At 48.2% G+C, this 12375-nt stretch overlaps 1 protein-coding gene across 2 annotated transcripts; it reads right to left on the bottom strand.

Annotated features, from left to right (window-relative positions):
• Positions 1-1405: 1405 nt before the first annotated feature.
• On the bottom strand, positions 1406-3647 carry COMMD5 (COMM domain containing 5). Of its 2 annotated transcripts, none has more exons than XM_039254013.1 (2): positions 3568-3647; positions 1406-2327 (listed from the first exon to the last, which is right to left on the bottom strand). In XM_039254013.1, exon 2 carries the CDS (start codon positions 2272-2274, stop codon positions 1600-1602), a length of 675 nt encoding a protein of 224 aa, XP_039109944.1. In that variant the 5' UTR covers positions 2275-2327; positions 3568-3647; the 3' UTR covers positions 1406-1599. The 2 variants fall into 2 exon arrangements, with proteins under 2 accessions (XP_039109944.1, XP_039109945.1); XM_039254014.1 differs by having other exon boundaries at positions 1406-2321; positions 3568-3635.
• Between the last annotated feature and the right edge of the window lie 8728 nt (positions 3648-12375).

The following is a 12375-nucleotide window of genomic DNA, read 5'->3' as shown; positions in this document are numbered from 1 at the left end:
GCAGCAGGGTGACAATGGGTACCCAAGATCATTAGCTGTTTGCAGTGGAAGTTCCTCCACAAGACTTGTGACCTAGTCACCTAGCAGAAAGCAGACCATGGAGGCAGGGACACTGCAGGGGGAACACAGCCCTACAGCAAATGTCTATGCAAAGAGCAGGACCCCAAGTTCCCCTACCTGGGGGGGGAGGTGATGGTTATGCTGAAAGGTGCAAAGTAGCCATGGGCCCTGCACATTCCCACAGAGTCACCCAGGAAAGATCCCGCTCCCCTCCACCCTGCACACCCTCACTGCTAAGGACTGAATTGTGTCCCTCTGCCAAAGTCGCTGTTGAAACCTTGACCCCCAGTATGACTGTTTATGGAGATGGTGCCTTTAGGGAGGGGATTAAGGTTAATTGAAGTCCTAAGGGTGGGGCCTTGATGCAGCAGGACTGGTGTCCTCAGTGAGAGGAAGGGAGCTCTGGTCTCTCACACATGCATGCTTCCTGAGGAAAGGCTGGCTGTCAGGAGATCGGCCTCACACTCTCGTCTCTGACTTCCAGCCTCTAGAACTGTGAGGAAATACGACTCTGCTGTTTAAGCCACTTAACCTGTGATATTTGGTGTGGCAACCTGAGCTGCTCAAGACATCCACCTAGAGGGTCCCGGGAGAGGCCCCTGTTGCGCTCTCCCCGGACACCAACAACTGTCAGGGGCACCTGGGTGGCTCAGCCAGTTAAGCATCAACTTCTGAGTTCCGCTCAGGTCATGATCTCACGTGGAGCCTGCTTAAGATTTTCTCTCCTTCTGTCCTCCCCTGCGTGCCTGTGTGCTCTCTCTCAAAAAACTGGAAAAAAAGTTATTAAAACAGTTGTCAGATCACACCCACTTTGCTCAGAATTGAGGCCCTGGGGCCTGTCCTCCACGCCTCTCCCCACCCCCTCACTCACTCAGCTGCAGCTACATGGGTCATGCACCACTAGCTGCCCCTCACCCAGAGCTCCTATTTCTCAGACTGCTCTGCTCCCTTGCCTCCTTCAGATCTTTGCTCTTACACCATGTCCTCAAGAAGGCCCACCCCATGACCCAATTTAAGACAACAGCCTAGCTCTTCGATAACCCCGCCTCCCTTCACTGGGACCCTGCTCTATTTCACGTCTCCCCTTCAGCACTAGAATGTTGGCTCCATGAGGTCAAGGATTTAAGGCAGGAGAATGAATTGTCCCCCCTAAAACATAAGGTTCACAAAAGCAAATGAGCAGAGAGCTCAGACGCCACACAACGCCAGTGTGAGTGACCATGGTACCCTTGCAAAGGCCTTGGCCTGGACCCCAGGTGACAACCGGACCACACATGGCCTCACCCAGCAGCAAGAGCAACAGCCAGGGGAGGGGTGAGCAGTTTGATGCCCACCCAGGAGAACATATGTTTTTTAATAGTTGCTTTATTTCCAGTAAAAAGGGAAGACAAAGTTGTCTTTCTTAATTAAACAGAGAATGACATCATTACATTCAAACATCTCACTGAAGAATGCTTCCTGGAAGGACAGGCTTCACTTTGGAGATGTCTATTGGAGCCAGCTACCCCCGAGTGACTGGAATGGGACTGTAAGCACGGGTCAGTCCTGCAGTCTGAGCTCACACCTCTTCTCCAGGTCTGCCATCTCCTTCAGGACTAGGGCCACGCTGTACCGCAGCTCCTGGAACTTGGCTGTGGGGACCTCGAAGCGGTATGCTGACCCGTCTGAAAGCTTCAGCTGCATCAGGACGCTCGGCTGCAGGGAGCGGGCCAGGGCACTGGTGGAGATCGCCACGTCCACCCTCCACCACAAGCTGGCAACATGGGGCAGCCAGGTCCCCTGCTGCCTGGCCACAGAGTTGAGGAGAGGCCGCTGGCTCCCAAACACCACGCTGGACAAGTCCATGACCAGGTCCTGGGGAATGCAGAGCTCCTGGAGCTGGTCTTTGAAGGCGTCAGGCTTCAGGCTGGCTGGAGGCAGCCGAAGGGCCTGCTGGAGCAGTGTGTTTGTGCCAGCTAGGAGGGCGCCCAGCCGTTCCTCCGGCAGGTCTGCACTAGCCCTGAGGCGCTGCACAGCCTCCCGACAGTCCTCTCCCTGCAGACTGCTGACCACCAGCTTCAACAACTTTCTGAATGTGCCCCTGTCCAGGTCCCCCAGGAGCCGGGGCATTGCTGCCACTTCTGGGGGGAGCTGGGTCCCCAGGAAACTCACCCGGCTGCTGTGACTGTCACCAGGGTAATGCAGGTATGGAGCTGCAGCCCCCGCGGCAGACATTGCTGTTTCCTCCCTTTTGATCAGGCAGCCCAGAGGAAAGGTCCCAGCTGCAACTGCCAAGGGCAGGGGCGAGAAGAGAAGCCCAGTAACTCCCATGTCCTTTGGGCCAGCAATCGAGGACTGACATGGTCTCTGCCTTGAAGAGGCTAACAGAATGAACCACTGATGACAGCCACTGTAATGGGAGGCTCCCTGAAAGCAGGTGGCAGAGGGGCCCACTTTAATCCAGGGAAGAGGAGAGCCAGGAGTGGGCAGGGAAGGGAGACAGGGTGGGGAGGAGAGGATGACCAGAAAACAAGAGACCATACACAAGATCTCCAAATATATAACAGAGAAAAGAATGCAGGAGGAGAAAAGTCCAGAGAACACACACATACAGCCACTGCCGCCGCCACTGACCACAGTAAGATCACTCAACTTTGAACTGTCACAACCAGCTCTGCAAGAACCAGTTGTTATCCTCACCTTGTCTATAAGGAAACCCAGGCTCACACACAACGGTCCAAGGCCTAGAACCCAGGCCCGTCTCTCAAAAACTCCCACTGTTTCCACAGCACTGGGGAAGCCAGACTCAGTCACTCCGGCAGGAGGCGCTGAGGTACCTCGAGAAAGGTCTGTGCCATTACTCCAAGGAATAGTATAACGTCATGACATATCTCAGGTGGCCGAGCCACACACCTGCTTATACAGGACGAGGGTGCACCGCCCATCTCAGCCGCTCCAAGTGGTTGAACAGAGCTCGGCCGGACACAGATCCCGTCCCCAAGGCTCCCAACAGGCCCTGGGCGAGATGGGGCACGGAGGAGCGCTGGGGGAACCCGGGGGGGGGGGGCACGGAAAGCCCTCTAAGGGCTTCATCGTATCCTATTCTCCCGGGAAGGCCGGGCCTCCCCTCACCCTGCCTGTCAACGACCATCCGCTGACAAAACATGGGGTCTTCTCCCACCGCCTGGTCACTATCAGCAACCGCCTTCCACTGCCCCGGGCCGCCGCGCTGCTCAGGCCCTGCTTCCCGGAGGCTGGCGTGCTGCCCCACGCTGACCCTCTCGGCGCCACCGGTACCGAGGCAAGGAGCTGACGGAGACGGCCCGATTGGAGTCGTGCCCCCACGGCGGCCCTGGCCACCTGTCGCACGGCCGAGTGGCCGCCCACGAGCCAGTCAGCGCGGATCGGCCCCGCCCCAAGCTGCACCACAGCTGCCTCCAGAGCTCCCCGGAAGTGCCGGCTAAAGGGCCGCGTCGCGGAAAGAGCGATCCCATTCCCCGCACCCCAACACGCGCCACTCCTCCGCACCTGAACGCGCAGTCCCGCACACAACGGCCAGGCGAAGAGGAGCACCACCGCCACACCGGAAGCGATCCAGAGACACTTCCGGGCAGCTCTAGGACCTCGGGAGGACCCGGCCCTCTGTGATCCGGGAGTCGGCTGAGGCTGAGGACGTCGTAGCCTGCGAGGTGCTCCTCCGGCCATCCTCATGCGAGAATTTCAAAGGCTCCTCTTGGACCGACGGGTCCTCGTCTCCGCTGGTGTCCGGGGAGGGACCCTCACCCACCAGAAGGGCCCAGGAAGAGATGGGCCAGCGGCACACACTCCAAGGTCCTGAGCGGCGCCAGCCTGCATCTTCCCGCCCGGCGCCGGTGACGGCCGCACAACCATATGAACGGGCCTAACCGTCCAGTTGTTCACTTAAATGGGTAAACTGTATGGTGTGGGAATTATGTCTCAATAAAGCTGTTATTTTTAAAAGTCGATGAAAGGAAGGCCAACAACCCAATTAAAATGAGCAAAAGATTTGAATAGATATTTCACCAAGGATATAAAATGGCTAATAAACATGGGAAGAAATGTTTGCCATTGTTGGTCATTAGAGAAAGGCAAATTGAAGCCACAGGGAGGTACCATTTCCTACCATTAGAAGGATGATAATCAAAAGATAAGCAGGGGCGCATCGGTGTCTCAGTCAGTGAGGCATTGGACTTGGATTCATGATCTCTCAAATCACCAGTTTGAGCCCCACCTGGGGCTCTGTGCTGACACCGCAGAGCCTGGAGCCTGCTTCAGGTTTGGTCTCTGTCGCTCTTGGCCCCGTCCCTGCTCGTGTGTGTGTGTGTGTGTGTGTGTTTTCTCTTTCTCTCTTAAAAAAAAAAAAAAAGGCAAGGCATGGACTGAATGTTCAGGTTTCCCCAAAATTTGTATGTTGAAACCCTAGCCCCAGTGTGATGGAATTTGGAGATGGGCCCTTTGGGAGGGAATTAGGTCATGAAGGTGGGGCCCCCATAAGCAGGATTAGTGCCCTTTAAGAAGAGGCCACAGAGCAAACTAGCTCCTACCATTATGTGAGGACACAATGAGAAGTTGGCCATCTGCAGCCAGAAGAGGGGTTGCAGGGGTTTGCGGTAACCCAACCATGCTGGCACCCTGACCTAGACTTCCAGCCTCCAGAACTGTGAGAAAGAAATCTCTGTTTATAAGCCAACCAGTCTATGGTACTTTGTTACAGCAGCCCAGACTGACTAAGACAAAAAAACAAGTGTTTGCAAGGATGTGGGCAAAATGAAACCCTTTTAAGTTGTTGGTTGCAATGGAATAGAAAAGAGTCTTGCATTATCTCAAAAAGTTAGAAATATTTATATTACTCACATTGACCTTAAAAGTAAAACAGCCACAGGGCGCCTGGGTGGCTCAGTCGGGTAAGCGTCCGACTTCGGCCCAGGTCATGATCTCACGGTTTGTGGGTTTGAGCCCCGCATCAGGCTCTGTGCTGACAGCTCAGACTCAGAACCTGGAGCCTGCTTCAGATTTTGTGTCCCCCCTCTCTCTCTGCTCCTCCGCCACTCATGCTGTTTCTCTCTGTCTCAAAAATAAATAACATTAAAAATTAAAAAAAAAATAAGACAGCCAGTTATTTTTCCAGCAAAATGGGTTTAATCGGTTTAAAAATTAATGCAAGAAAATCTTTTAGAGTGGAGTCGAGAGGCCAGCAGGGGGCGCTCTGACACCACACCCCTCCTCCCTGCCCTTTGCATTTCCAACCAGAAGGATTTCCAACTTTTACATTCCCTGCTGGAAGGAAGGTTTCCAGACGCTCAGCAGCAGCCCAGACAAGGAGAAGCCACTACACTTCCAGCCTCAAATTTAATAAAATAGACTTTCAGTTTACAACAGCCCCCTCCCAGCTCCCCTTTCCTCTTAGAAGAGCCTCCTCCTTTGTTCAATGGACTTACCGGCGGTTTGGTTTTATTCATTTATTTCCTTACTTACTTGGTTTTATTTATTTTTAATGTTTTAAAATATAATTTATTGTTAAGTTGGCTAACATACAGTGTGTACAGTGTGCTCTTGGTTTTGGGGGCAGAGTCCCATGATTCATCCTTACATACAACCCCCAGTGCTCATCCCAAAAAGTGCCCTCCTTAATGCCCATCACCCATTTTCCCCTCTCCCCCGCCACCTTCAACCCTCAGTTTGTTCTCTGTATTTAAGAGTCTTTTATGGTTTGCCTCCCTTCCTCTCTGTAACTATTTTTTCCCCTTCCCTTCCCCCATGGTCTTCTGTTAAGTTTCTCAAGCTCCACATATGAGTAAAAACATGATATCTGTCTTTCTCTAACTGACTTACTTCACTTAGGATAGATTACTCGTCCTGAATTGCAATTCTCTATTCCTGAATAAACACATTATTGCTGATGAAATAACAGATAGTTTTATTTTTAAGGTCTACCTTCAGTTTGTCCTCTTTTATGTTTTGTCCACCTCCTTGTTTTTATATTATTTTTTGCTTCCCTTTCCTTATGTTAATCTGTTTTGTATCTTAAATTCCTCATATGAGTGAAGTCATATGATGATATTTGTCTTTCTCTAATTTTGCTGAGCATAATACACTCCAGTTCCATCCATGTTTTGCAAATGGCAATATTTCATTCATTTTGATTGCCAAGTAATATTCCATTGTATATATATACCACATCTTTATCCATTCATCTGTCGGTGGATGTTTGGGCTCTTTCCATACTTTGGCTGTTGTCGATAGCACTGGTATAAACATTGGGGTGCATGTGCCCCTTCAAAATACCACACTTGTACCCCTTGGATAAATAGCCAGTAGTGCAATTTCTGGGTCCTAGGGTAGTTCTATTTTTAACTTTTTGAGGAACCTCCATACTGTTTTCCAGAGTAGCTGCACCAGTTTGCATTCCCACCAGCAGTGCAGAAGAGATCCTCACCAACATCTGTTGCTGCTTGAGTTAATGTAAGCCATCCTGACTGATGTGAGGCAGTATTTCATTGTGGTTTTAATTTGTATTCCCTGATGATGAGTGATGTTGAACATTTTTTTCATTTGTCTGTTAGTCATCTGGATGTCTTCTTTGGAGAAGTGTTTATTCATGTCTTTTGCCCATTTCTTCACTGAATAATAATAATTCTTCTTCTTCTTCTTCTTCTTCTTCTTCTTCTTCTTCTTCTTCTTCTTCTTCTTCTTCACTGAATAATTCACCTTCTTCTTCTCCTTCTTCTTCTTCTTCTTCTTCTTGTTGGGGGTTGTTGAGTTTCATAAGTTCTTTATAGATTTTAGATACTAACCCTTTATCTGATAAGTCATTAGCAAATATCTTCTCCCATTCTGTTGGTTGTCTTTTAGTTTTGGTGATTGTTTCCTTCACTGTGCAGAAGCTTTTTAATTTTGATGATGTCCCAATAGTTCATTTTTGCTTTTGTTTCCCTTGCCTCTGGAGAAGTATTGAGTGAGTAGTTGCCACAGCCGAAGCCAAAGAGGTTTTTGCCTGGTTTCTCCTTGAGGATTTTGATGACTTCCTGTTTTATGTTTAGGTCTTTCATCAATTTTGAGTTTATTTTTGTGTATGGTGGAAGAAAGTGGTCGACGCTCATTTTTTCTGCATATCCAGCTTCCCTGGAATCATCTGCTAAAGAAACTGTCTTTATTCCACTGGATATTCTTTCCTGATTTGTCAGAGATTAGTTGGCCATACGTTTGTGGGTTCATTTCTGGGTTTGCTATTCTGTTCCTTTGGCCTGAGTGTGTTTTTGTGCCAGTACCATACTGTCTTGATGATTACAGTTTTGTAATACAGCTTGAAGTCCGGAATTCTGATGCTTCTAGGTTTGGTTTTCTTTTTCAGGATTGCTTTGGCTATTTGGTGTCTTTTCTGGTTTCATACAAATTTTAGGATTGTTTGTTCTGGCTCTGTGAAGAATGCTGGTGTTATTTTGGAGGAATTGCCCCTTATAATTTCCAGAGTGATAGGAGTGTCTGCCACAGACCCTTAACTGCCTTGGAACTTCCTGGTTTATAAGAGTGTCTTTTGTTCTAATGAGGTGACTCTCAGTGTGCTCCTGAGTGGGTCTGAGTTGAAGCGTGCAATATTCAGTCCTACTACCTTGTCCTCCAAAGGGGGGAGAAATGGAAAATAAGTAAATCGTTGACCATGCCCATGTAATGAAGGCTCCATTAAAATCCCCAAAATATGGCGTTCAGTGAGCTCTGGGCTTGGTGAACACATGGAGATGCAGGAGAGTGTCACACCTTGAGAGGGCATGGAGGGCCCTATTCCCATTCCTATCCCTGTGCATCTCTTCCATCTAGCTGTTCCTGGGCTATATTCTTCATAATAAACGAGGAATCTGGTAAACAAAGTGTTTTTTTTGAGCTCTGTGAGCCACTCTAGCAAATTACCAACCTGAAGAGGGGTCATGGAACCTCAGACGTATAGCCATTTGGTCAGAAGTGCTGGTGACAACCTGGTCTTGGCAATTAGCCTCTGAAGGGGGATTGAGTTCTTAACTTGTAGAGCTGCCCCTACTTCCCCAGTCTGCCCTCTGCCTTTGTATGAGGGTGGCATGGCCATCACTACCCACACTGTCCTGCTCTGACATGTCATTCTCACGTGGACTTCATGTGACTTCCCAAACATGTCCATGCACAGACCCCTAATTACTCCCCCTGACTTTTATTTTTTCCTACTGAGAGGAAAAAAAGAAGCAAAAATTTCATTAGCAAATATTTTCATTAGCAACTTCCTGAACTCATGTGCTTTTCCTTCCTCCCAACACAGGCAACAGATATCTTGCTTGACAGCTGTGGTTGCCAGGAGAATGTTCCTAATACATCTTCAATTACAGAGACCTCATTAATTAAGGGCTCAGTGGTTGAGCTCTGAAACTTATTAACATGTTTGTACAGAGGCCACACCTCCCAGGGCTCGTCCCCACCAGTTACTGAGCATGGCAGGGATACTAAGGCAGGCCCATTCCTGGAACACACAGAATGCCAAGATGGTTGACTTGGTCTCAATAAGTTTGCTTAGATGGCACAAGCCTGGGATGATTCTACCCAAATTTGTCTCTCTGGGCTGGACTTGAATTGTGGTCTGATAGCTCTCCCAATCTTCCCTGACTCCCTATTTTCTCTCATGCCAACTCTTTCCCTAGTAAAACTTTTGCATGTTAAATCCTGTCTTGGTGTCTGCTTCTTGGAGGATCCAGACTAACACAGATGAACCATAAGTGGGTGGTCAGGAGGACATTTGGGACTGGTTCACCCACTGTCTGGCTGGTGAGGAGAACACTGTCCTGGTTAGTAGGTGGTCCCTGGAGCAAAATGGTGACTCAATTGCTAAGCATGTCACTTGTTGTGACCCGGCCAAATGACCCAGTGAGGAAATTCTGTGACAGGTGCAATGATGCAGGCATTTGGAAAATATAGGGAGAATGGCAGAATGAAAGAGTCTTGGGATTTAGTAGTATATATGGCAGTGCCACCTGCAGAAGAGAATTATATGCCATTTAATAACCAGGTCTTGGCACATTCCTGGGCCCTCGTAGGGGAAAAAATGCTTATCCCGGGACTTCAAGTAGCCACCTGTCCATATGCACCTCCCATTATGAGGTGAGGTCTATAAGGCCTGAAAAGGCATAAAGTTAGGGAGGCCCAGCAGTAGTCCATTGTGAGGTGGAAATGGTAGGTACATCCACGATGGTGCCCAAGTAGGGCCAAGGGGACACAAGTAAGCTTAGTAAGCAAATAGCACAGTCTCCTGATCTTCCAGCACCCCCTAGGCTCACAGTTACGGCCATATGGGAGGGTTCTGCATGACCAGCTAATGGAGGAAGGAAAGGTCTGAACTTGGTTTCTAAATAGATCTGATCAGTACATTGGTACATGTCAAGAATGGGCAGCAGCAGCTGCATTACAGACACACACAGGGCGACCTTGAAAGACAGTGGGAGGGAGGATATTTCAATGGGTAGAGCTTCAAGCAGTGCACCTGTTCATCCACCTTGTGTTGAAACAGAAGTGGCTTGTGGTGAGAATATACGGATTCCTTGGCAGTGCCAGTATCCTGGCTGTCTGGTTGGGGGCCTAGAAAGGAAAAGAGGATTGGTAACAAGGAGGTCTGGGGTAGAGACATGTGTATGGACATGGGACGGGGCATGGAGTATGCAGATTTTTGTATTACAGCCGAACACCCATCAGAAAGCATCCACCACAGAAGAGACACCAAACAACCAAGAAGTCAAAAGAACTTGGGGTATTAGCCAGCCTTCATAATCAGCCACCCTGGAGCCAATATACTGGGTACCTGAAAGAAGTAACTGTGGTAAAAGAAATGGACTCCACATTGGCCCCCAGTATGACCCTCCCCCTGTGACAGGGCCTATCTATCTAACACCTGCCCTCTTCTGACTGTCCAGCATGTGAGAAACAAAGTTGACTACATCAGGCAGGACCCTTCCATCCTGGAAGGGCCAGCAGTTTGTTTTCACAGAGATGGATACTGATTCCAGGCATAAGTATGCTTTTTCTGCAGAACCTCAGCCAGTACCACTCAGGGCTTACAGTTTGCTTCATCCACAGGCATGGAATCTCACATAGCATGGTATCCAAACAGGGGACCCAATTTACAATGAAGGAAATGTGAGACCCGAGTTGTATACGATTGTATCCTGTAGCATATTACCTAGAGGCAGGTGGCCTCAGGGAATGCTGGACTGGCCTTCTAATAGGTCAGTTCAAGCACAAGCTTGGAGAAAAACATTATCCTTTGTGACAGGTGCATTAAATTATACTTCTTTGTGGTGTTGTACTTCCAACATAAAGAACACATGGGTCTGGGAATCTAAGGGTTGAAGCAGGAGTGGTCCTACTCACCATAACTCCCCACTACCCACCAGGGGTTTGTACTTCTTGAGACCCACAATTCTGAACTTTGCAGAATTGGAGGTCCTGGTCTCCAAGAGGATGAAGCAAGGGCTCCCTTGAACAAGCTATAGTTGCTGCCAGGGCAATTTGGATGGATAGGTGAAAAGGAGTCAGCACCCCAGCAGGAAACATTGGATCCTGATTACCAGGAGGCTGGACAACAGTCATAAAAGGCAGGCAGGGAGGAATACGTGTGGACTCAGATTGTCTGCTTTGGTATCTCCTGGTTCTCCCTTACCCCATAATAACTATAAACAAACACACATGGCTGTTCAGCTAAGAAGGGTGCAAATGGAAAGGGCTCAGACCCTTCTAAATGATGTTTTGCATCACATCACTAGATGACCCAATCACTAGGTGTTACCTACCATGTTGGTAACAGAGGGTAGGGGGACTTTATAGTGGAAAATGGACAGGAGAGAGTGAGAGCTTTTCACCCTGAAATCAACTTCGGTGCTGGGAGTCTGTTCATCTCACTGAACTTCTGAATTTCACCTCAGGAAGAAAAACCATTGGAAAGCATGCATCTCTGAACTGATAGCTTCAACTACAGATTAAAAGGGGTGGACTGTGGTGACCATGAGAAAACACTCGCCGACTTCCCACTATAGGAAGCAGAACTAAGGCCAAAACATTAGTTTGCTGAGTCAGTGCTGAGGCTATACTTCCCACAGGTTGCTCCTGCCAATGACTGACTGCAGCAGGAACATCAGGCACTGTCTGGGGGAAGACTGAGACTCCTTTGACAGCTGACTTTGGCTCAAGGACTTCCTGACAGCTTTGCTGACTCTTCCTTAGACTGCTTGGTACCCTGGAATGCTTCTGCCCATCCTTCTCTTTTCACTTTGCATCAAACCTGAATTGTCCTGATTCCATGTTTTGTCTTACACAGATATTTCTCCTAGGAATATCCTTGCATGTTTAATCTCATCTTGGCACCTGCTTCCTAGAGCATGTTGGCTAACACAGGAACCTGTTTTCTTGTCACCCTTTACTCTGTCCACTTGGATGGGACCAGTCTCATTCTTCTCACTGGGACTTCCTCGTTTAGGGCCTTATTTGCACCTGATGATGACAGGACTCTTCTGACAACACTTGGGGCTTCTTTTCTCTTGGACTTTCCTGAAATACTGAGCCCACCTACCCCTGGTTAGAGTTTTTCATATTGTCCAGGGCCTGCTTCTAATGGCCTGCCAATCACTCCTATGGGGTATATGATATTCTATTGGTAGTCATCAACCAGTGTTTAGGTCACACGTTAGGAAGTTCACATTGTATCAATTTCCATGTTGTGTCTCCAGGAGGGTGTCCTAGACTTGCTTAACTTGAATCTCCATTAATGGTCAATAAGACAAGGCTTATACAAATAGATTTACACTATTTTGAATGCTCTAAGTGTAAAAACAAATTTTTACTGAGACCTCTCCAACACTTTGAGGAAAGTAAAGACTGACACGAAATGGCTGAGAGCTTCAATTGAAGCCTTATCCACATTTCCAAAATTAATGGCAATCCATTAAGCATGTAGTATCTGATGGTGACATTGGTTTAATTTCTTTCCAGTATGAATTGTAGCTTTAAGAAAACATGTGGTCCCCAACTACAGGCTTTCCCATATCCATTGTGTACATGCAGCTCCTTTCTAGAATAAATTTGACATTTAATGAAGTTTGAAACATGAGTAGTATTCACATGTAATGCATCAACCGGGCTTTTTCCATCAGGGTGAATTTTTTGACATAGAATAAGATACAAACTCTAATTGAGGGTTTTCTACGTTCATTACATTTGTACAGTCTTTCTCCAGTGTGCACTCTCATGAGTAAATAGTGAACTCTGACTGAAAGCTTTTCTACATTCACTACATTTGTGCTATTTTGCTAC

The sequence above is a fragment of the Hyaena hyaena genome, unplaced genomic scaffold (genome assembly GCF_003009895.1).
Source record: "Hyaena hyaena isolate Hyena2069 unplaced genomic scaffold, ASM300989v1 scaffold_474, whole genome shotgun sequence".
NCBI lineage: Eukaryota > Metazoa > Chordata > Mammalia > Carnivora > Hyaenidae > Hyaena > Hyaena hyaena.
Note: the sequence above shows the minus strand (reverse complement) of the source record. Positions and strands in the feature narration are given on the sequence as shown.